General features: G+C 35.4%; 2 protein-coding genes across 6 annotated transcripts in view; both read left to right on the top strand.

The window, feature by feature from the left end:
- Nucleotides 1-8,591, top strand: part of LOC112044092 (uncharacterized) — a 121,813-nt gene extending 113,222 nt beyond the window's left edge. For all 5 annotated transcript variants that reach the window (XM_052882492.1, XM_052882488.1, XM_052882491.1 and 2 more), the window contains exons 12-13: nt 513-719; nt 978-8,591. In XM_052882492.1, the coding sequence (XP_052738452.1) occupies nt 513-719; nt 978-1,078 (308 nt within the window). In that variant the 3' untranslated portion in view covers nt 1,079-8,591. The remainder of the gene's footprint in view (nt 1-512; nt 720-977) is intronic.
- A 2,101-nt stretch (nt 8,592-10,692) lies between these two features.
- LOC112047243 (dual specificity testis-specific protein kinase 1) overlaps nt 10,693-25,938 on the top strand; it is a 114,808-nt gene continuing 99,562 nt past the window's right edge. Inside the window, exon 1 of the mRNA XM_024084288.2 lies at nt 10,693-11,425. Within this exon, the coding sequence (XP_023940056.2) occupies nt 11,072-11,425 (354 nt within the window). The 5' untranslated portion in view covers nt 10,693-11,071. The remainder of the gene's footprint in view (nt 11,426-25,938) is intronic.

Genomic DNA, 25,938 nt, shown 5'->3' with positions numbered 1-25,938 from the left:
GTTAAAATGGTCACTTGGAGTGGTAACTCTTAAGAGTGAGCAATATGTAATTTGGTGGTTACAAATGGTTCTGGATCTCAGATTCTGGAAAAGTTAGGAGCCTGATATTTGGGTAAATGATATTTCAAAATGTTAGCTTCGTTATACAAAATACACAATTTGTAAAACTTTTCTCGATAGTTTATTTTTTTTTTAAAATACATGTTTTGCTCACATTTTGCTTTCAATTTCAGGAAAAGCAAACTTATTTTCTTAAATTTTTGTTTTGTATAGAAAATTAGGTATATATCTTGAACATGGCCATTTTGTTTTTCGTTATGTTGTTTAATTTACTTGCAATTAGGTAAAAATGGTTTTGGCGCTCACGTCATAATATTTGCGTCGCGCGTCAATCGCTCCGTGCTTTTCACTCACATGACAGTCATAATTCGGCGTCTCGCTTGCGCTTTGAATTTTATATCCATATCGTACCGACGCGCTGGGCGCTTTTAATAGAAATTGTACTATTTCAGTATACATATGCCACGGCGGCTGGTACGAGAACGGCGCGTCGTTCGTGGTGACGACGCCGGTGACGCGCGACAGCACGGCGGCGCGGCGCTACTGCTTCGTGTCGCGCGAGCCGCGGGACGGGGCGCTCGCCGTCGCGCGCTCGGCGGCCAACTGCGAGCGCGCCGTGGCCGAGCCGGAGACTGTGCTGTTTGACGCCGCCTTCACAGGTCAGTATACTCGTGGTGACGAGCCGGTGTCGCGCGCTCGGCGGCCAACTGCGAGCGCGCCGTGGCTGAGCCGGAGACTAGGCAGGGAGGTACTTTACAGTCCGCGTAAAATGGATTCGGCAATAAGGCTGGATTGAGGAGGGCTAGATTCGTTAAGGATGTTAAGTATTCATATAAAAATTTTGACTTTAATGCGCGCTTGAGATATATATTATTTTAGTTGTATAGTATGTAATATGGTTTTGATCATTGTTTCAGGCAAATGTCAAGACAAGCCCAGCGGCCAGGCGTCTCGGTCCCCATCTGCTTACACTGTCATCATGACTGCAGTCATCCTACACTTCATCAAACCGAGGTGATTCACATAGACACACGATATAGGAATTTTCAAAACCGTTGTAATTATATAAAATGCTTAGGTAATAAATGTTCATTTCACACATTATTACATTGATTTTAATGTATTTTTGAAATTGCTCATCGTATTTATAAAACTTAATTTCTATATGTTTTATTTGTTGTGTGTACAGGTAAATTGTAATAAAAACTGTTAAATATATGAAAGTTTTGATGTCGTTTAGTTGAAATATTATCATTAATTGCGTAATTTAGTCGTTTATTTAAGAATGTGTTTTTCATCTCACTAGCACGGAACGGATTTATTTATGCTTTAAAAACAGCGAGCAAAAGTCTATTTTATCAATTAGCGTGGAAAGCGATTTGAATTTCATACATGATGAGAAAATTTTAATTGCTTTTCCTTTATGTGCTGTAGTGAGATGGAAAATTATGTGCTGTGCGCTGCTGCATTATTCTTAGTATCCTGTGTCGTTGAATCTAGGATTCTTGGATTATTTTATGAATAATTATGGTCCATAAAATCCTTCTTTTACTCGAAAACAATTAGTTACTTGCGGAATACAAGAATTTTGCAGCCGAACACAAAAACTATAGTGAATAAAATAAAACAGGTTCCATTTATTTTCTCAGGCACTTCTAAACACTTGTGACCTTATATTTAAACACTTAATTCTATTTAATTCCAGATTTCGTATGTGAATATACAAACCTCCTCCATAATATATGCACTCAGATTAATTTGTAAGTGATTTGAATATTCATATTCAATATTATATACTTCAATATATGTATGCAAGCGAGTCGTATTATTTTGAATGACATTAGAGATGGTGCAAATGGTTGTGAAATAAATGTTTATTAATAACTACTTGTGAAAGAATCGTCTGTAATACCTCGGTTTTAGAGTGCGTAATATAAATGGTAACATCGGTAAATGGAACTTTAATATTGTAATATTGTGTGTCAGAGTTAGATATATATTTTTTTGATATTGAATTAAACGCAAGAATATAATAGTTCAAAATTAGCGACCTAATGATAAATGTACTTCAATTGAACGTTACAACTAGATCAATATCGACCTAGTTACTTCACTATGGTGTGGACAAAATCTCGCTGCAGGATTTGCAATAAATCATGTGAGCAAAACGGAGAATATAGCGCGCTCCCTCACACTTGTGTATCTGACAGGAGTATGTAGTGATGTACAAGCACACATGTCGACAGTTGTCGACAAACGCACAGAAAATTTTCTCAAAACGCTTTATAATATTCGTTATAGTGATGTGGTCCTATTAAAGCGTGCATATGCATACGATACTCGTATGCATATGCAAGTGCAAGTTATCATATGTAAAACATGATTTATGAGCTACCTGCAACGGTGGTCTATTCGGGGCCTGTAGCCATTTGGCACGTCAATACTCTTTCTACAATCGCCAACGCTTCGATAATTAAAAAGTGTATGGGAATGACATATTTTGCTATCGACAGGTCACGTGATCAATTTTTTGATCAAATTTATCATTCCCATGCATTTTTTGTTTTCGAAGCGTTAACTTTTGTAGACTAGCAATGACTGCAATTTACTATCCCATGTTGATAACTCAGTGATTATCGTTTAGGCACACGGCGTCGAAATTCTATTGGCGTATGACGAAAATTCTAGGGTACCTACGCGAGATTACCAGCTAAAAGCGCCTGTTGTTACTATCTATGGATTAGATGTATCATGAATAATTTTCTATTATTTTAAAGCACTTGTATTTAACTTGTAGCTTGTACACAGAAAATGATTTTAATATAGTAATTCATAAAATTAAAATAACACATATTATAACTCATAAACTGAACTATCTTAATATAAAACTATCTGGCTTATCTTACAATGCAAGGCAACCTATTTTTCACTATTTTACAGAAATTCTTAAGTGGGTATTTCCCCAAAAAAAGTTATCTACCTACAAATAATATTTCTAATATAACAGAAGCAGTCGAATACATTGAATATACCAAAAAGAGGATATTGTTATAAAAGAAGAGGGTGAGGAGTCAATAAACCTGTATGTCTGTTTACACTGCTCTCCGAAATTATTAAACGGAATTTTAATTTTTTTAAAAGAACAATACATAAGAAACTTTCTCGCTTCAATATAGAAGAATTTGGAAGCGTCCGCTAACAATATAATTAAATATGTAATTTGTTAAAAAAGGAATACTTACATTTAAAACATACTCGATGATATATTAACAGACATCAAAAAAAAGAAACTTTGCTTTTTGATTTAATTTTTCTATATGTATGTAACGTGATGTCTTTACTTATTGTGAAGCGATTTTTTATACTCTATATAACTCTCAGATCCCACTTCTGATAATAGTGTTCATAGGAAAACTCCATAAATGCATTGTGATATAACAAAGTCGACTTAAAGTTTTCCTGTAAAGAATCAGTTTATTTTAGAATCTATATTATTCATAACTTCACAATCTTTATATTCTGTTGACTTAAAAACTTTTTGTATGTATATCTTAATTATTTCTACCGGTGACCTCATCAAAATTATACATTTAAACAACTTACTTTTAAACAAAATAACTATTTATTTAATAATTATAACTCAAAGATACATGAAATTAAGCCTCACCAAAGTGTACAAGCACACAGTAAAACCACGGTTGGTTTTACTGTGTGCTGTGAATTCATTACATTATCAATGTCACAGTCAAAGCCCAAGTCAAAAGTCAAAGTCCAAATTCATTTACTTCAATTAGGCTTAGTAATGATCGACGTAATGGCAATAAATGAATTATGAATTGTCGCTACATAGATACCTCCTATACAAGGACAGTGTATGAAAGTGTTGAGGAGCCAGGAAAAAAATAAAATAACATTGAAGTGTTTTAAACAGGTAGGTTTAATACTAACTCACTTAACGATTATTTTATTATTTATGTAAAAGCCTGTAACAGTACACCATGTAATAGTAAACTATTTATAATTTTTCAGTATTATAAAATTTTATAAAGCATAATTTTTGTACAATACATAGTAGTCTCAAATATCACCCACTTAACAATATTTATGTAAATGTATATTAAAAATGCATTGAAATTATAACAAACAAAATAAATAAATTAGCTTTAATCACAGCATCGAAGACTGTATATTTCTCAGATAGTTAAGATAATTTAAGCTTCTTTCACAATATACCAGAGGCGAAACATGAGTGATTCCTAGGCAGCGTGGTGCAGTCATTTGAGTTTAAAATTTTCAGATGTAAAAGTATAATCCTTGGGCATATAAATATAATACAATATTTCGAACTTTGTATAGGTATATCAAATACATACATAATACATAATACATAATACATAATACATAAATATTCATGGCGAGCCGAAAAAAAGTATAAACGTAGCGAACGATGGTGGTGGTACTTTCTCCTTCCAAGCCATCAAAGTACATACTTCAATGTGTCCCATAACAAATATATCTGAAAATTAATTGTCAAGGTTACCACTTGATTTTAAATACATTTCTTTATTTACACTGCAAAATTCGGTTCTAAAGTTGTAATTTTTTCTGTAAATTTTCAAGAAATAGGTAATTTAGAATACTGAAACACAATTAGAAAAAATTTATAGGAATGTATTATGGCTGAGTATTAGTAAAACTTGAATAACATACACGGAAAACAAAACATTTTCTATCATCAGGTATATTTGCGATTTGCCACGTGGACGGATCATAAATAGATCACTAATTAACGTGCTGTTGACAGTCAAAAGATGTTCGAAGAATTGCCCGATGGGAATCGGCTTGTTAATAACCTTCGCCACTGCTACCTGTTTAAAAAACAGCATTTTTGCTTGAATATAACCGTTAATAGGAACAAAAATTGAGCACCATAAACATCAAAACGGTCATTTCATTGTGCCTCAGTTATACTAATAATATAGGAATATTGTGAAAGAAATCATTTAGTTTCACGCTTTTAATTCTAATCTTACACATTGTATTTAAACAAAATATTATTGTTTTATGTGAAAAATATTCATGTTAACAATGTTTGATAGAAAAGATATGAACACGAAGCTTAGTGAAGATGTACAAAGATATTGTAACGTTACTGTAGCTAGAATAATTTAGCGCTATATTTTCCATGAACAGTCTTTGTTCTAACGCCGGTTTACATAAAGCTTCAAACATTTGTACCTGCATGAAGGTAAGAGTATGTCAGTCAAGGATCTTTATTCGAATAAATGCACTTTACCAAGCGGTGTCGGTTTTTTAGCATATATCAAATAGGTAACTTCTGTGTGTGTGTTTAAAACAAGTATAAAAAGTCTGTTATTAATGTTCAAATGTTTGTAGCTTTATGTAGCACCGGTATAATATTTAGATATTCGAAATATTCATTGGTTAAGTTTGGAATTTATATAGGCTTTGCGTCATGCATGATATTATAATGACATGAAATACTAACAATATCTACCATACCAATTATAGGTATATTTTATTTTGATTGTTTACAATTTCCCTAAAAAATATATCATTAACATGCACGCAAAGCCTATGATTTTCTATCTAATTTTTCTTAATTTTTTATTGGAACAATTTTTTCATATATCCACTAATCCCCAAACGTTACAATTTCACTATCATTCGTTTGGTCAGAGATGGCAAACTTTTTACATGTTAGACTTATTTGGGCTCATAAATTAATTAAGGAAAAATGTCGAAAAATAGATTTCATTTGGTATTACGTAATACTCGTACAATTTATCTCAATGGGCAATGGTAAGGATATGAAAATGATTCTTTCTATCGCGGCACCGTTGCGGGTTATTATAAAACGAAAATTTTATATTAAAATTAAGGTTTGCGATCCCTGACACTGTTTAAATACTATTTTGAAATTGTACCACCTGCTTTTACCACGTAAACTAAATTATTATTTTATAACTTATAATAAAAAATATTTCTACTAGGTACTTTTATCCCTAACTAAAATATTTTTGAAGTTAGCTGTACGGTCTATGCAAGCTATTACAATCAATTGCAGTTATTAAATGTTTGTGTTGATAAATATAGGTCTTGGGTTTGTAGAACACATTTAACTAAAGTAGAGACTCGTTTAACAGAACTAACAGTTGTTAGATTTTCAGATAGTTTTTAGACTATCTTAATATTTAACCGACTAATTGAATGTATGAAGAACAGCGGTATCTTTTTTTTGGCTCAAAAAACTGCGTTAGTAAACTTTTAGAAACTTTGTTGTAGTTTTTTCTTGGATTTATAACGAATTATCTGTCCTATGGTTCGGAAAATTGAGACGAAAATTATGTTCAGCAATTCTGTCACTAAAAACAAGGACCTAATCCATAATTACATTTGGAACGTTAATTCTGCAAATGATTGTAATACGGCACTAAAGCTCCGAATACACTGAATTGTTTACGGTTACGTCGTTGATTGCGTCCTGCTCGTATCTGACAAGACAGCATTTCCAAGCGACACCGTTTAATGCGTCAGTGTATAAGGGGCTTAACTTTAAAGCTTCTTTTTTATTCTTGTGAAAGATATCTATGCCTATGTAACTGTTCAAGTTAGCTGGCGTCACAACCATGTTAGTCCGTCATTCCTGAGATCCCAATAAAACCCACAAAGGTTATCATTACATTTATTTTGTAGTCCAGACATATTAAAGGTTTTAGCCAAAAAAGCCAAATATGTATTTTGGCTTTATTACATATTAAAGGTTTTAGCCAAAAAAGCCAAATATGTATTTTGGCTTTTTAACTGGCTTAAAGCTTTATATTCCCATTCTCATCAGACTGTTGTCTTACCAAGTCCTAGACTATTGAACATTTAAAATATGGCTGCTGATATTTTTTTGACAAAAAATAAATAAAAAATCTATAAGGTTTTGTCAAAGGTTGTCAACTCCTTACAAAATATCGTAACATACTCGTCACGTTAGTTGGCTTGAAAAGTTACTAAATAGGCCAGGTTAACATTTTAATGGGTCACTATTTTATATTTAAATCTAGAATGAGAAGGAAGCTTTTCATACTCACAATTGTTACAAGCGCGCCATCTGATGGTCGCTTTGATAGTTAGTACGTATTTGTTACAACTTTCTAAGGGAAGCAATGTTTTCCTTCATCAAGCAATACTAAGATAGTTATAGTATATACATTTAGATAAGAGAAAAAACGAATACTCACTATGAGATAAATGTATAGTTAACTAGATAGTTAAGGTTTAGATATAACATCGCGACAGCAATAATATATTTGTATTTATAGCTATTGAGCGTTAAATTTTTAATAGTTAATAGGTAGTTGTGAATAATTGAGCTAGTGTTGTTATTTTTTATCGTGACAGAGTTATTTCTATGGAAATAAGAGGAGAATCATCTTTAGGGTTATTTGTTACACATCGCTATAAATAAGTATACATATAATTTTATAAAATAACCAAGCTTAGTAATAAGGTCGCCTATTATACCTACTTAATTTATTCCTTTTTATTCATTTTATAATTTTCGGTGTTCATTAAAGAGTACTTTCATTTTTCATTTCATTTCAATACCGAATATTGTAGAATAATTGCTCTTCCACCAATACCATTAATGATTTTTTCTCTTAGACATCATCGCTGATTCGATCTGAAGGTTGTCTATTAGGTTATAGGCACACTATGCTTAACGCCTATGCCTCAAAACGGGCACAGTACTTTGTATACCTATTCCAAGTACGTAGTAGATATTAAGTATGGAAAAGGAAAGTAATGTTTATATAGGGGTCATCCACTCGTTCCGTCTTTTAGTCACAGAATAAAGATCATATAGAATGAGTCTTTACAAGCAGTGTAGCCAGTGAAACCCATAAAAAAGTCACGCGTCTCTTTGACATCCATCCGCTTAAAGGTACAATCTTTTTTCATAAGTTGTATTTCAAAATTTAACACTAACAACAATTACCTAGGTACGTAAATTAATATAAAAATATTAATCAATAATTACCAATAAAAAATACTCCATCTTATTTCTTTAGTTTTTGTGAACAGTTTTTAAAATATTTAAAAACGTAGGACGCCATTTTTCTTGACTAATATTGAAAGTTACTGATGCGACGCTTCGTGTCGTACTGACTCGAGAATGTATTCGTTTTTGAATTTTGTATTGATATAATAAAATATTTTGTGACTATTCTTCTTGACATTCATTTTATACATCTTTATTAAAATCTTGATCCATAATATCCCATTAATCCGTGATCTTGATAGAGATTTTACAGATCCGCCATCTTTGAGAACCTGCCATGATTAATTTAAAATAACGTCACTGGGCTAACCATTCGTCTTTTCCAAGTCAAGTTAAATCTTAAAGATGATTCTCTGAACACAATGTCATCGTGGTTTACATCGTGTGATATAGATACATTTAATTAAGTATATTATATAGTCGTCAGCATGGATTATAATAAACTGCAAAATTGTAACGGTTGTTTTATTTGTTTACTTTTTAAATTTTAGTCCTCTTTACAATATTTATATTCATTAATTATAAATGACAGCTACAAAGTGCACGCAAAGAGTTTAGAAATTCAAAATGAGTGGTTATCCTTAGATGAGTTCTGCATCCCGGTTGCACTAATGTGGCGCGCTTTGCTATATGACTGGTCTCCTGCATTATTAAAATTCTATCTTAATGCCTTTCAAATGACTCTCAGATCAGAGCAACTTAGTACGATGGGGGAAAGCCACTGAACAATCTTGCTATTCTTGTGGTGAGGCAATAGGAACAGCAAAGCACTTGTTGGTTGGATGCAAAGTGCTCCTGGATAGAGGTCTTTACTCACGTCGTCTTGATAGAGTACTTCAAATTATACATGAAGCTATAAGCCTCTCAGTAGCTAGAACTCAAAAAGGATTGACTACAAATAAAAGACAAATTAACTTCGTCAAAGTAGGTTCAATAACAAAATCATCTATATAGTAAGCCTTACTCAATCCTAGTTTATGTACCTGATTGGACATTAATAATGGATACGTATGAGAAGCATTAAAAATCCCAGCGGATGTCGCTATTTCGAGATCTAGACCAGACATTTTCCTTTTGTCCAAACAAACTAAGCAAGTACTTGTAGAGCTTACTGTGCCATGGGAGACTAATATTCCGAAGGACCACAGTATAAAAGTTAACAAATATTATAACCTAACAAATAAACTAACTAAAAATGGCTATGTAGTTTGTACGCCGTAGAAGTAGGTGCGAGAGGATTACCAGCAAAATCTCTCTATAACTTGCTTAAAGACCTTGGCCTCTCTAGAAGTGCAGCTAGTTCTATATAAGAACGAGTATCCAAATCTAATAGGATCTTACCAAATTTGGCTAGGCAGTGAGAACAACACGAGCAGAGAACAGGGAGTGTTGATCGATCGTCAAGGAATTCCTTAACCCTACATCCTGTAGTCAAGACTCTGCTCGGAGTTTCTCTCTACCACCCGATGGACCCGGCACCCGCACGATGAATCCATGGAAAGCTAAGATGTTCGTCTCAAAGAATATGTACCTATGTATGGATTTAAAAAAATATTTTAAAAGGTAACCAGACAGGAATCGGCTTGTACGACTCTTCGCTGCTGGTAACTGGCTGAATAGGTGCCTAAAACTGAGATGTGACAACAATAAGCTGCCTATATTATATTTTATTAATGCAGATACAAAATAGGTAAGCAAAGCTGCAGGCGCATTGCAGGCGTCATCTTTGCTGTCTCTACTTATCAATTTTATTAAAAATGTAACAGATCCAATTCTGTAGGTACATTGAAGATATTTTTTTTTGTTGAATGGCATTAATTATTATGATCGATACTATATACTTTTATTTTTTGTCTGTCTGTCCGTTTTTGGTTGACCGGGCATCACGCTGAGAGTCTGAGACTACTATGCAAAAGTTAAATAGAAGAAGAGATTGAAAGTTTAAATCGATTTTCACGCGGACGAAGTCGCAGGCGTCATAAAATCCCAAAAACGATGAATATGTTTGAGCGACATTTTGAATATAATTATAATTATTATAATACATAGCCTGATGGCTTGAACACGTAATTTAATACCGACAGGTGTGTTTAATGAAATTTCGAAAATCTTCCTCAAAGAAACGAAAATAATCTAAAAATATACAACGTCTGGTGCGGTAGTAAATTTATTTCATAGTTAAATAATATAATAAGGTTTGTTTTTTAAACTACGAAAAAGAAATAAACATGCCTCAAAGACCAACAATGCATAGTTGTTCTAAATTTGAATGTCGCGCCATTTTGCATGCAGACCATAGATACGAGACTACGAGATTACTAACGGCTGTCGTTTCATGAAAAATTGTACAAAAATCTGATTTCGACGCACACGCGCAGTAATGCTCATTGCTCAATTGTGCTTTTCTGAAATTATTTAATGTGAAATGTGAAAAAAGAAATGAATTATTTAAAAAAAACGTGGCAATGTCACGTTTCTTCGTAATTTCTGAACGAAATTTGAAGCTAGCCAACATTGACAAAAAAGATTGCGCACTGGTGCCACAACTCAGAAATTAAACGTCAATTGCAGATTGAAGTGGCACTGGCAATGCTTGCTTGCTTGCTTACTTTCTGCTTTCGTTGCTTTGCTTGTACGCGCGTCAGTCAATGGCCCGTTCAGTGAAATAATACAAACACAATAACATACGAACTATAAGTCAATAAACTCCAGCATAAAGTTAAGGAACTGAAACCCAGCAAAACTGATGCTTCGGAGATATGTGAAAGTGACATTCGCGTAAAATCGAATCCTTTTTTTGTGAGAATAACAATGTTTCGCATAGTTTCGAGTGCCGCCACATGAGTATTTACTATGGGATTCGTGTGTGAGACTTACGTCCACTATGTTCGAAGCGGGCTAACCGTGGTAAACTTTAGTTCGTGATCAACAGTTAGAATGCAAGACGAGTGTACAGAACTGAAGAGGAACTTCGAGCGGAGGCCTACCAAAGTGTTAAAGATAGCGGAGAGCTTCACGAACTTGGACGAGACTGCTAAGGCAGGCCGTTACGTGCGTGGCCCGAACTCGCGGGTGGGCAGGAAGTTTCAGGAAAATGGGGTGCGAGGCAAACGCGCGTGTTGTGATGATAATTGTGCGGAGTCAAGTGTTAGTGATGGTGAGAAAGTAGGTGACCGCCAGGTGACCGGGTCCTCATGTACAGCGCTGAGGACCGCCGTCGCCGCGCTCTACCCCTTCGACGACTTCATCCTCGAGAAAATCGGGACCGGGTTCTTCTCGGAAGTTTTTAAAGTAAGTCCATTCATTTTGGATAGAAGTGACAATGTAACCAATAGTATTTTTATAATATTAGTTGACCAAACAAGCAGAAAGCCTAAGTGATGTTAAATGGTAAACCGTTGCCAATAATACTAAAATCACAATACTACAGAGCACACTTGCTAAGGGCACATAGTCTACCCTGTTTTACATTAATCAACCTGAGGCAGAGATGTTAAATTACAGGCTTAATTCAACTTTTGTTATGCAAAAGAGGAATTAAGGCTTAAGTTGCCTGTAATTTTTACTATTCAACAATCTAAAGTTAAAAAGAGTTGTAAATTTAAACTACAATACTTTCTTCTTTAAAAATAAACTTTTAAAATAGTTAGAAACTAAATTATTATCACCTGCTTATTGTATAGACAATCTACTCTGAGAGGCTTTGGATATACAGGTAATTTGTTAGGTATCTGCATAAACACACTGCATACCAGTTATTATGAACCTGTATCCGAGGAGGAATTTTCTATTACATACTATTTGTATGTACAGTGCCTAGCCTGGTTAAGAACCACTAAGTATATCCAAAGCATACAAGAGTTTGACAGGTGCGTAGGTGCCTAAAACTCACTGTACAGTAATAATGCTCTATCAGTTTACTCTAACATACAAACACGTGTGGTTTATCATCTTATCACTCCATAAAAAGCCAAATGGACTTCTAGAAATTGATTTTAAAACAATCAAACAAGTTATTATGTGCTGTCTGCCTATAAAGAAAAACATGTGACATAGCACTGATAAACTATATCTTGCATTCATTTGTAAAGCAGTTGCTAGGTTATTTGTTTATTTACATTTCATAGCCAAACATTAGAGAGTACTTAAGTGTTTATTTTGGCATTTATAGTAGTATTTCTGAAGAATTTTGATTATCAGTATGCCTAGTATGCTTCAACAATCTCTGAACATAAATGACATATTGATGACTGATTTAAAAGATATTTTTGAGAGTGAATTTTTGTGATGCCACCACTAGTCTTTGACAATATTATGTCCTTTTCTCTTTATAAGATATCTTGCACAAAAGGCATACTCTAGAGGTTTTTGTTGTTGTTGTTGGAAAATATGTACAGTGATTTATCACTACATTTGAGGTATTTAGAACATACTTTAACCTCTTCCAAGTTACCTTAGTTATCTTAGACTTGTCACTTAACATCAGGTGTGATCATCGAGGGCTTATTTGTCATGAATCAAAATGAAATGCTTTTATGAAATAATGTATTGGACTTGCATTTAAGAAACAATATAATAAATTAGTAATGTGGCCATTTGCTAAGGATCAGAAACAGAGTTCAATTTGTGGGTCACCCTAATTCAAAAATTTTCTTTTTGACAACTCTAATGTTAATGATTTATCCATTCTCAAATTTAACTGCACTAAGTGCAGTATTGGTAGGTATAAGCACTAAGACCTGTGCTTAGTTGTGTAATAATAGTAGCTAATTTATCTATATTTAAATTCTTATTAGAATGTACACACTTTATTTTACATACATAATATTAATTTATATTTAACATTAGGAACCTGCAACAGGTTAGCATTTATTGTAAACATCTAAACTGATTTTTAAAAAAATATTTTGTAATAATAATAAAATTATAAGTTATAACCAGCATTAAGTGAGTTTATCAGTCCTTTTGTCAGTCTGCAAGTTTGATTGTAAACTAGCAGACGCATGCGAATATGTCTACGTGGAATTCAGTTTTTCACATATCCCATGGGAACCATGGATTTTTCTGGGATGAAAAGTAGCCTATGTGTTAATCCAGAATAAAATCTATTTCCATTCCAAATTTCAGTAGCTGCAGCGCAAAAGAGAAACGAACACACACACACACAAACTTTCTCCTTTATAATATTAGTGTGATGTACATAATACCTAAACCCTTTTCTACTTACCTATGGATCAATCCATCCATATAATAAAAAAACTTTAGTTTCAAGTATTATTAAACAAAATACATTTTTTTATTTTATAAAACCAACACTAACCTGTTTTATAGTAATAAAAAGTGTCAGTGAGGTGAGTTTCACAAGAATAGATTACAAAATAAATGTGGCCTCTTTATTTGTTGATAAACATGTGGCAATAAACTTGCCGTTATCATATTATTTGGCAAAGATATATTTTGGCAGTTGCTCGTTTTACTCCTGCTAACAATTTCACTGGCGTTTTGCCTTTAAATATCTGCACTAGAATGTTGCTAATTTGCATGTAATTAAAATTGTTGTCTTGCAATAAAAATTTATAGTAATTTAGGACAATACGCTACATTGGCTTGAATACTAGTTATTTAAATGTTGTCTTTTATTTTAGAGACTGAAATACAACAATTATTTCAAATGGCAGTATGTTACAGAGAAGAATATCTTAGCCTTCCATGGATTCACCATGCAGGTGCTGGGTCCATCGCGTGGTAGAGAGAAAAACACCAAGCGAAGTCTAGGACTTTGCTTGGTGTTTTTCTATACAGCAGTATGTTACAAATCTATACTTATATTACAAATTTGAAAGTAACTCTTGTCTGTCTGTTACCTTTTCACGGCTAAATGGCTGAACTGATCAAGATTAATTTTAGTAATAATGGTGAATGCAATGTTGCAGTAAAACACTTTTGACCCTAAAATAAAATAAAGGGGTGAATAGGGGTTGAAAGTGTGTATGAAAAGTCATTCATTTTTAGAGTTATAGTTTTAAAAATCTATTCATAAATCATAAAAAAGTGAAATAAGGATTGAAAGTTCACATTGATTTCCAGGCAGACAAAGTCGCGGGCATCTGCTAGTGTATTTATATTTTCAAACCGCCATAGTTTAGATGCTATGATCAAATCCAAGTGGTTGCAGGTTCAATTCTCTGCCATGTTGTTTATTAATTTAATAATTAATAAAAATAAGAATTATTGTTTAGTTTGAGGAAAACCAGAAAATTGACTAACTCATACTTGATTGACATTCAGTAACTACAAAAATTAAATTTTAAATTATTAGCAGGACACCCATGGCTTCACCCTTGTAGTCATTCATAAAGGGATATAGGGATAAAATTGGTAAATAAATTTTCAAAATTGGTTCAGTAGATTCAGAGATTACCCCCACCACCTCACAAACTTTACTTCTATAGTTTGTTTTATGTAGGATGGTGCAGGTGAGAGTTTGTTTCACTATTGAAAGTTTGCTGCGATTCACGATATTAGTACATATTATGAATGTCATATAGGCGATTGTCACCATACCAATGCTAACTGAAAAATACTTTAATTTAGTTTAGTTGACAAAATTATTTATTTTAACTCCTCCTTAAGTCTCTATTGCACTCAAACCACAAAACATATTTAAGAATTGACTCACAACAAATCATTACTGATGCAGTCATCATGTTATGGTTTTCCTAACCTTGCCAATGACCTTAGTATTTAATTATTCATTCACTGAGTATATTTCATTTTGTATACATAATTTGAATTGTTAGAAGCGCCTTGAACATGTAGGTATTTGACATTGAGTACTGCTCAAATACTAGACCATATTTGTACTACCAATGATTCCTTGCCTTCAATATGTTTGTTTTGTTGTTTACAAATGATATAATTATCTCCAATTCATCACGTTTTTCATATCATTTATTTGAATGACTAGCTGTGCTTCATGGTTTCACCTGCATATTTATATTATTTGCATATAAAGAGTTGTAAAACTACTGATTTGTTAGAGTTGAATTCAATCTTTGACTAGTAGAGGGTAGTAGTAGAATCTATCGTCTACTTTATTCTCGACCTCAGGCAGGCAGGGTGGGCAGGGCACACGATTCAAAGAGCTGATGGGCTCTGAGGATTAAGATTGCTGGTGGCTTAAGATTGTTTTGTGTGAAAAGCAGTGGACGTCCATCGGCTGTTAATGATGATGATGATGATGATGATGATTCTTTACCTCACCGACTTAAAAAATATAAAGGCCAGCAAGCCTTAAACATAAACACACAAAAAACAACGATATTTGTAATATTGGTTCAAAGTTCTTGCAGTCAGCGACTACGTCATTCTTTCGTGCGTTTTGGCATTAAGCAAAAAATTACCCTTAAAATCCCTGTAGCTCCGAAAGTAATGTTCACAGATGCCCTGTTACTTTTACAAAATTGCTTTACTATTAGCATACTCTTATGTTATTTATACAATTAAAAAACTGTCATCATCCCTATTAAAAAAACTAGCCCAATAATTTCATAATGAACGCTTCAGACGTCAACGCGAGTGTATTGACGGCTCCTTATTGCTTTGTCGGTTGTTCGTAAGAAACTTATTTCCGAAACACATTTTCGCCCCCCAGCTCGCTTTGTCACGTCGCGCCGGGGAAGTGATTCAGCCGTTTCACACTGTTGTGGTACGCGGAACGTTATTTTTACATGTGCGTAGCCGGTAACTGGACTTTTGTTGTCGGACTCGTGTTGTTGGACTTTGTTGTTTGTTGTTCAAACAGTCTTGTACAACGATCGTCGCTTACAGTTTGTTTGAACGATCTAACACGTAATGGATACCTGTGATGACCAATGCGTTATGTCATTTACTATACCGATTGGAACATTGTATGTATCTGCTAAACTAATATTTTAACGTATCCCATATGTATGACAAATATAGCGAATAGTCCAATAGGCGGGGTTCGAACCCTGACCCTGGTTATGAACTTCCCTTTTGATATCGTTAGTCCACGTAGTGTGAGGTCGACCAACACTGCGCTTTTCAGTGCGGGGTCTTTGAAATATACGACTTACTTACTGCACTAAACTTTGCGACTTGTTAAGCTATATCGATAACTTTGTGTCTTACTCTGAGATAGATACTCTGAGCATAGCTCACTCTATCGCCCGTTAATTGCCTCGAGCCTTGAGTGATTCTTTTTACGGTTATGAGGCCCAGGTTAGCGATCAACTTTCAGTTCCGTATGTCATCACTGGCAACACGCACTGATAGAAGATTTTTGTTTTCAAGCGCTGAGGCATGCCGCTAATCCTTATTTTTATCTTGTTATGCTAGGCACTCACCATCCAACAAGGTCACGTGTCTGCAGCGGTAAAGGCAGGACATCCGATAAAACTGATAGTGACTGATAGATTGGTCGCGATCTGTATGATGTCATGTACATCGCGACCAATATGCGCTCAGTTTTATCGGATGTCCTGCCGTTCGCGCTGCAGGCACGTGGACTTATTGGATGGTGAGTGGCTTATACCGGTCGCTATACCTCTAAGACCGGAACAACAATGTTACTTAGCGACAGAAGCGTGAAGTTATTTCTTTGCACGAGTTCTATCACAAAAAGATCTACTACTAAACACTAGATATGCATTTACTCGTTAATTACTATGTGTTTTACACGATATTACAATACAAGATGAAGCGTAAAGAGCGTGACAGTATTGTCACATAAGTTGTTGGTCCAAGTGTTGCTAAGAAAGGCGTGCTTGGGTAGTGACATCATTTGTTATATAGTGTTTATTGTATGTGGAATTCCACAGGCCAATGTCGGCCATTGTGATGCAGACGAGTGAGGAGTCTTCAATATTTGCTCAGTGATTAGGTTTACTTGCATGCCAACTGGTACGAGTACATATTGGAAATATTTTACGCGTTGAGTCAAATTTGTTTGCGTAATGATTTCAGTGCTGAAGCTCTTTTTCGGAATTTTAAAATTTATTTTAAAAGATTTTGACATTCTGAGAAGGTGAAGACGAAAAAGCTAAATTGACTAGATGTGGCGTGGTCAGTCGTTGTTTACTACAATAGGCAATTTTAATTTCATAATACGAATCAAACTTTCAAAGGAAAGATACAAAATAACATGCTCGGCATTTTTTTTTATTGATTTTTATCAAATTGAATTCCATAGAATTGCAAGAAGACTTGTTTTTAATTTTTTTTTTAACCTCTTTTGTACACCTATTAAAATGCATTGTTAGCCTCCACGGCTTTGAATCACGAGGTCGTGGGTTCGAGTCCTAATAAAAAATGTCAGTAGCAGCCCGAAGCTGTAAAATTGGTGTTGTCGTCCCGTGTTTTAGAGAGCACGTTAAGTAAAACCTTATCAGACCACCCAGACGTTATCACCCGCGTAGTTTTCATTTCCATGAAAATATTGGTATAATATATTACTGTGTTACTCGTTGATAATGTAGCTTTTCATTGGCGTAACAATTTTCCAAATCGGTCCAGTGGTTTTTGAAAAAACAAGCAAACAGTCCAATCTCACCTGTTTGCAGGTATTAGTTTAGAATTTAAATGCACAAAGTTCGTAAGTCAATAAAAAGCCGCTTTTTATAATGGTCTGAATTATCTAATGCGTAGGTTAGGGCTCACCGGCCGGCTGATTGGCTCTATCCTGAAACTCGCTAATTAAACTATTTTCGATTTTCCGGTCTATGCTGTTACGCCCAGACCTAATCGGAGATTAGGCGGCGATTTCATCAGTTCATGTATCGATTAAAATTGTTTAGCAAGATTAAAATACGTAATTGTTATTGATTTTAAATTGATCTTTTTATCATCATCAACCCATATTCGGCTCACTGCTGAGCTCGGAGTCTCCTCTCATACAAGAGAATTAAGAAATTCACTGGTATGCTGTTCCTCACGATGTTTTCCTTCACCGGTTGAGTCATGTGATATTTAATTTCTTAAAATGCACACAACTGAAAAGTTGGAGGTGCATGCCCGGACCGGATTCGAACCCACACCCTCCGGAATCGGAAGCAGAGGTATATCCACTGGGCTATCACCGCTCGCTATCACGGATCTTTTTATAAATCTGATGATTATTATTACTGCAGCTAAGGTTACGGATTTCTAAACAAATTCTAATACTTAAATATAAATATGGTGAAGCGGTATCATCTGCGTTGTTTCCATTCCTGTGAGAATGCGCGGATAACATTAGATGTTACTCGCTAACAATGTAGCTTTACATTGGTGAAAGAATTTTAAAATCAGTGCAGCATATTCCTAACAAACAAACAAACAAATCACACTTATGAATATTATCTATCTTATTGTCTCCTCCTTAATTCGTTTCGGAGTAAATCCTCTACCTAGAGGATTAAAATAAGTAATATTAAATAATTAATTAATATTATTATATTATATATACTAATATTATAAATCTGAAGAGTTTATTTGTTTGTTTGATTGAACGCGCTAATCTCAGAAACTACTGGTCCGATTTGAAAAATGGTTTCAGTGTTAGATAGCCCATTTATCGAGGAATATATTATCCCCGTATTCCTACGGGAACAGGAACCACGCGGGTGAAACCGCGCGGCGTCAGCTAGTAAGTAGTATTTTGTATTTAAATCAGAAGTTTATATTGGTAATTGTAACAGACTTTAGTTATGCGAAAGAAATTTTTCATGATCATGATTTGATTTGTTTTCAAAATTATCAGCACGCAACAACCTCACACAGAGAAATTAATAAAATCAATGTTGATAACATAGATGAAAGAATCATGCTAGATCCAAAAATAGAGGGACACAAAAAAAAAACATCACCGTCCGATCTTGTCTATGCCAGCGTTATCAGAGACAAGTGATCGAGGATCACGCAGCGCGCTGTCAAATGCATGCGCATTTTTTATCTGCAATCGGTCGGTACGTCAAATGGGCATGGCAATCTTTTGCGACTGTCATGTGAAACGCTCACTCTATGTTGACGTGTTGTAGACTTTTTGTACGCATATTTAGATTGTATTGATTTCGAATTCCTTGTCGATAATGTAGGAGTCGACTGTTTTTTTTTTCTCATAGCCAAAGACTGTAGATTCAACGAAAATGCTAATTAAACTAGATTGAAATTAAAAGTCATCATCATCATTATCATACCCATATTCGGCCCACTGCTGAGCTCGAGTCTCTCAGAATAGTCCATCCGCCCAATGCGGATTGGCAGACTTCACACATGCAGAGAATTAAGAAAATTCTCTGATATGCATGTTTCCTCACGATGTTTTCCTTCATCGTTTAAGACACGTGAAATTTAATTTCTTAAAATACACACAACTGAAAAGTTGGAGGTGCATGCCCCGGACCGGACTCGAACCCACCCTCTCCTGAATCGGAGGCAGAGGTCATATCCTATGGGCTATCACGGCTCTTCGCTCAGTACTTCGTCCGCGTGGAAACAAGTTTTTCTCTAATCCCGCGGGAACCATGGATTTTTACGGGATGAAAAATAGCTTATGTTTTAATCAAGAGTAAAATCTATTTCCATTCCAAATTTTATACAAATCGCTTAAGTATCCGCAGCGTAAAGGAAGAACAAAGATACACACTTGCACACAAACTTTCGTCTTATAATACTAGTGTGATGTGATATAGGTGTACTGTTACTTGATCTTAAAGTTCATCTATTTTGCGAAAATTTACCTAATTTCTTGATGAAATACCAACCGGCCTCCGTGGCGCAGTGGTATTCGCGGTGGATTTACAAAACGGAGGTCCTGGGTTCGATCCCCGCTGGGCCGATTGATATTTTCTTAATTGGTCCAGGTCTGGCTGGGAGGCTTCGGCCGTGGCTAGTTACCACCCTACCGACAAAGACGTACCGCCAAGCGATTTAGCGTTTCGGTACAATGTCGTGTAGAAACCGAAAAGGGGTGTGGATTTTCATCCTCCTCCTAACAAGGGCTAACTTGTAGAGAATAAAAAAAAACCTATTAAGTTGCTTATCAAATTCTAAAGGCCAAGTAGTGAGTCTTCCGAAAATAGAATTTTATCTATAGGTAATAGGTTTGTAACTTCTACAGCGAAGAAAGCTTTAATTACTTAAAAGAAAACTCTCTTATTGAATCTTCATTCTCCATTAACTCCCACTAACTTGTACGGCGTACGCTTTTATAATAAAAACTGGTGAAGTGCGAAACTTCGCGCTTTCACAATATTATTTTATGCGAAATTTCTCAACGCAACCTTCGTTAAAAATGCCAAATTATTGCGTACACTTCTAATGGCTTCTTGAATGGCTGTAGGTGCCTAAATGGAACAACTTTTCAGATTAAAAAATTACACTACGCTTATAAATTGCCTCATAGATACGTGAAATTAAGAATTTCTCAGTGGATCGATTCGGTAATTCTTCAACTTTATCGCTATCATCATTTGCATTTGGATTCAATTATTAAAATGTTTTGATTTTATTTAGCAAGTAAAAAATTTCTCTATGAAATATCCTAGTATTCTATAGGTTCACCGTGTGGGTGCCGGGTCTATAGCGTGGCAGAGAAATTACGAGCAAATCCCGGAGAGTACTTGTGTCCCTGGTGTAGGTTTAAGAGTATCCTTGATGACGCGTGTCAACACTTACCTACCCCGCTCGTGTTGTTCTCCCTGCCCTACCCTTGGTACTAAGGCAGATGGATACTCGTTCTAATATAGAACTAGCTTTTAATTCATCATTATCAACCCATACTCGAGTCTCTCTCAAAATGAGACGGGTTAGGAAAATAGTCCACCACGCTAGCCCAATGCGGATTGGCAGACTTCACACACTCACATCACTTTAAGAAAATTCTCTGGTATATAGATTTCCTCACGATGTTTTTCCTTCACCGTTTGAGACACGTGATATTTAATTTCTTAAAATGCACACAACCGAAAAGTTGAAAGTGCATGCCCCGGACCGGATTCGATGACATAGTCATTAAATATGGATGATCAAAACCCTCATCAAGTTGACATTTCCTTAAGGAAAAATTTCCGTCGTATATTTTCCGCTTTAAAATATCCCTTTTTGTTTCCAAACTTTCTATTTCTTGCAACACTGTTTCAACATCCCAATCGCGATCTGATGCTATCATATCAGCTGCTTATACAAAGATCGTGCGAAGAGATTCCTTATTTAATTAATTTCTAATTATTATAGTTATCGCAAAACAATCGTGCGACGCAACAGTCGAGTTCCACGGAAGAAATTAATAAACTTTTTGTTCGGCATTGTGCCGCGGCCTGAGATTGAATGCAGGAAAATGTTTCTAAGGAAGTTTGATGTGGATACAGGATGTTACCTTCGAGCAAGGTTTACGAGGCAATGTGTTTTTAGTAGATAAGTATAACTGTGTTAAGTGATTTGAAGATAACTAAAAGTCAGTTTTGAAGTGTGAAGAATAAACGGACTGTTAACTGACTTCAAAAAAGAATGATGGGTGCCATCAATCCTTCAATCAACCCTTTTTTTTAAATCAATTCTTTCGGTTCAGTAAGAAGATTTCAGAGATATTTTAAAGTTAAGAAACCAAATTGTGCAATTATATTTTATGTTTTTATAGTGCATTTTTGAGTACCTACCCGTATTTTCTTTATTATTTTTAACACTGATGTGTGGAAAACTATTGTCTATGACACGCAACACGTACTACAAATGCCGTCCCATGTCCATCCATCAACGTAGATGTTAAGTCTCTTGTGCTCACAGAACAAGCACTTATGCTACGCTTAAGCGCCTTGTGCTCATGAACCGACAACATGCGCCTCTGCCTCGAACGCAGCAATGCTGCTTGGTGGTAGTATTTTCATGTATGAGGACTGGCACAATATTCTTCATCATCAACATTAACAGCTGATGGTCGTCCACTGCTGGACATAAGCCTCTTGCATGGACTTCCAAACAAAACGCTGTCGAGCCGCCAGCATCAAGGGCAGAAACAGGGGGTCGACTAACTCTGCGCTTTCCGGTGCGGGGTAGCCATTCCAGCACCTTAGGACCCCAACGTCCATCGGCTCTTCGAACTGCCACTTCAGCTTCGCGACTCGCTGAGCTATGTCAGTGACTTTGGTTCTTTTGCGGATCGCCTCATTTATGATCTGATCTCGCATCCTTAGCCTTACTACTACCAAAACTTTTTTAAGGAAAGGTGCATGAGTCCTCTTATTATAAGTTTTATTTTATAGTAACGCTTAGTGGGATTGAATTATTATTGGTGTAGAATGTTCTATTGTATTTACCTAGTAGTGAATCACAAGGTTCGCGTCCACAAACCGCTTATAAACTGCCTAATTATAGCTAACCACGTGTGATTTGTTTGTGATGTGCAGCGGACCGGCGATTTTACTGCTCCTTCATATTCTAGGACTAGCTGACGCCGCGCGGTTTCACTCGCGTGGTTCCCGTTCCCGTAGGAATACGGGATTAATATATAGCCTATAGCCTTCCTCGATAAATGGGCTCTCTAACACTGAAATAATTTTTCAAATCGGCCCAGTAGTTTCTGACATTAGCGCGTTCAATCAAACAAACAAACTCTTCAGCTTTATAATATTAGTATAGATTTAACCTCTGAGTTATGTACAGGAAACTGTTTTTAATGGTAAAGAAATTTGCTATTTGAGACATTTGCTTAAAATCTTTTTATTTAGGTTTACGTATAGCAAATATCATTGTTTTTGGTGCGTTCTGAAGATAATTTTTCCTAGAATGTTTAGCCTGAATCAAGACAAGCAAATGTTTAAATGTATAATAAAATCTATTTTATTAGATAACCAAGTCATCAGAACTATACAGTAATATTTTTATTGAGCGATCTATTTAGTAAATATGAATGATTTAGTTTTTTTTAGAATATGATGTAGTTTTTAGATCCAAAATTCAAGTTTTTAGAAATGAAAATGAAAGCAGTTATTAGGTAAGAAAGAAGAAAGAAAGAAACAAAGCTTTATTACAGCATTATGGCACACAACACAATTTGCTCTTCAATTTGGTAATCTCATTTCATGCCAGTCTTCTACACATAAGTAACCCTTATGTAAGTGATGGGGTAAATTCAGCAAGTTATGTGGAATTACCTTGCTCAACTTACTAAAGGTATGGGGAATTTGAGCTAATTGAGCAGTAAGAAATTTTAACCCAACTACGTAATATCAATAAGGCTTCACTGTTTACTATACTACGAGTACATAGCGGTCAGATAAATTGGACACACTAATAACTAGCTAAGCGGCAAAAAGCGGCATTATGGACACGAATTCCCCATCGATGGCTGACGCTTGCCTCGACCGCTTTACGAACGCAGCAGTGTTGCCAATGTCTATTTAGTATTTCCCTAGTTCCCCACAGATCGAAACAAAAATCCACAAATTTAAAGAAATCATCCTGATTACTAACAGATTTCTCACTTGTAGAAATAAAGGAAAATTAACTTTGTATTGATATTTTAGGGCTTTTGTCTTTTTTACCGTATAATTATTTTTATTAAGTCTCCAATAGTCATTTGTCTGTTTTGGAGAGCCGTGATAGCCGTGTCTTAAACGGTGAAGGAAAACATCGTGAGGAAACCTGCATACCAGAGAATTTTCTTAATTCTCTGAGTGTGTGAAGTCTGCCAATCCGCATTGGGTAAGCGTGGTGGACTATTGGCCTAACCCCTCTCATTCTGAGAGGAGACTCGAGCTCATCAGTGAGCCGAATATGGGTTGATGACGACGAATAGTCATTTAGTATGTGCCGACATTGGTCCAAAATTGAGTTGAAATTCTCCGCAATTCGGGGAATTCCCCACAAATTGGCAATGCTAGAACGTAGTCCTCTTGTCGCGAGCAGATGTTTTCGACATTCGCCTCGGATAACGACGCTAATCTGCTCTCCGGATTTCGCAACACCTACATTTTTAACCGACTTCCAAAAAGGAGGAGGTTCTATGTTCGGCTGTATGTATGTTTTTTTTTTTTTTTTTTTTTTTTATGTATGTCCAGCGATAATTCCGTCAATTATGGACCGATTTTGAAAATTCTTTTTTTGTTTTGAAGGGTTTACTTCCAGGGTGGTCCCATTTTTTTCATGTCAGGATCTGATGATGGCATCCTGGAGAAATTGAAGGGAACTTTCGAAAGTTGTAGAGACGGCTAGTGCGTTTGTTAGTGTTTCCATAAGGTATTTTAAACCACTACAACTTTATGAAGGTTTGGAGTTGGTCTGATGATGGAGCCGAAACACAGACGATGGAACTCGTCAACGATTTACAGCAGTCACCTTTTGTTTGGACTTGATAAATTTGTATTGATGAGTACTTTCCACCTGTATGGGTTGTGACTGTATTAAGGGTCTGGTGATGAAGACGAGGGACAGTGAAGAGAACTCCTCGACGGTTCACAGTAGCTACCTCGTGTTTGGACTTGATAAATTTGTATTGATGAGCACTTTCCACCTAGATGGATTGTGACTGTATTAAGGGTCTGGTGATGAAGACGAGGGACAGTGAACAGAACTCCTCGACGGTTCACAGTAACTACCTTGTGTTTGGACTTGATAAATTTGTGTTGATGAGAACTTTCCACCTAGATGGATTGTGACTGTATTAAGGATCTGATGATGAAGACAAGGGACAGTGAAGAGAACTCCTCGACGGTTCACAGTAGCTACCTTGTGTTTGGACTTGATAAATTTGTATTGATGAGAACTTTCCACCTAGATAGATTGTGACTGTATTAAGGGTCTGGTGATGAAAACGAAGCACAGTGAAGAGAACTCCTCGACGGCTCACAGTAGCTACCTTGTGTTTGGACTTGATAATTTTGTCTTGATAAGAACTTTCCACTTAGATAGGTTGTGACTGTACACACGCAGTAGGTATGCTAACACTAAAAATAAAAAAATAAAAATTTTAATAAAAAAAATTCAACCGACTTCCAAGTCAAAAAATAGCTTTAACTAAAAAGCAAAAAATAACATCCTACCTATGTGCTACCTTCTGATCAGTTTGAAGGCGGTGCCAAGCCAGTGTCGTGTTTTAATTAAAGCTGTTTCTAAAAGAACCACAGAAATTTTGTAGTTAAAACGTGTTTAATTAAAACATCACTGGCTTGGCACCGCCTTCAAACTGATCAGAAGGTAGCACATAGGTAGGATGTTATTTTTTGCTTTTTAGTTAAAGCTATTTTTTGACTTGGAAGTCGGTTGAATTTTTTTTATTAAAATTTTTTGTCACTCATAAATAACGCGCTCAGATCCGAGAGAAGCAGCAAACTTTTTTTATTTTTATTTAATCCCTTTAGTGGTCTACTAAGTTTGTGGATCATCATCCCATTTGAATGACTATCAGTGTTACTATTAGATGTTAAGTAAATTGATCGAGATTCACAGCTTTACGTGCTTTCCCAAACACGCGGGTAGAACTCTTTTGTTGAGAATTTGTCAGAATTTATAAAAGACGCAATATTTCAATTCCAATTCACGACCCTATCGGTCCGTAGTCAAACAAAAAAGCAAGCCACTTAGACCATAGGCCATCCATAGATCCACCTAAAAATGAAAATTGTTATTTCTGCGATAATAATCTATTTACGATATTCTAGATAAGAAGACAAATTAAGCCTAAGTAAATAGGAATCCAATTAACAGAATTTGTATAAAATCAATTTGTTTGTGTTGCAAATAATTTCAGTACTGTACAATATGTAAAGACCACCCAACCAACGAAAGATGGGTAATTTTATAATCTC

The sequence above is a fragment of the Bicyclus anynana genome, chromosome 7 (assembly GCF_947172395.1).
Source record: "Bicyclus anynana chromosome 7, ilBicAnyn1.1, whole genome shotgun sequence".
NCBI lineage: Eukaryota > Metazoa > Arthropoda > Insecta > Lepidoptera > Nymphalidae > Bicyclus > Bicyclus anynana.
Note: the sequence above shows the minus strand (reverse complement) of the source record. Positions and strands in the feature narration are given on the sequence as shown.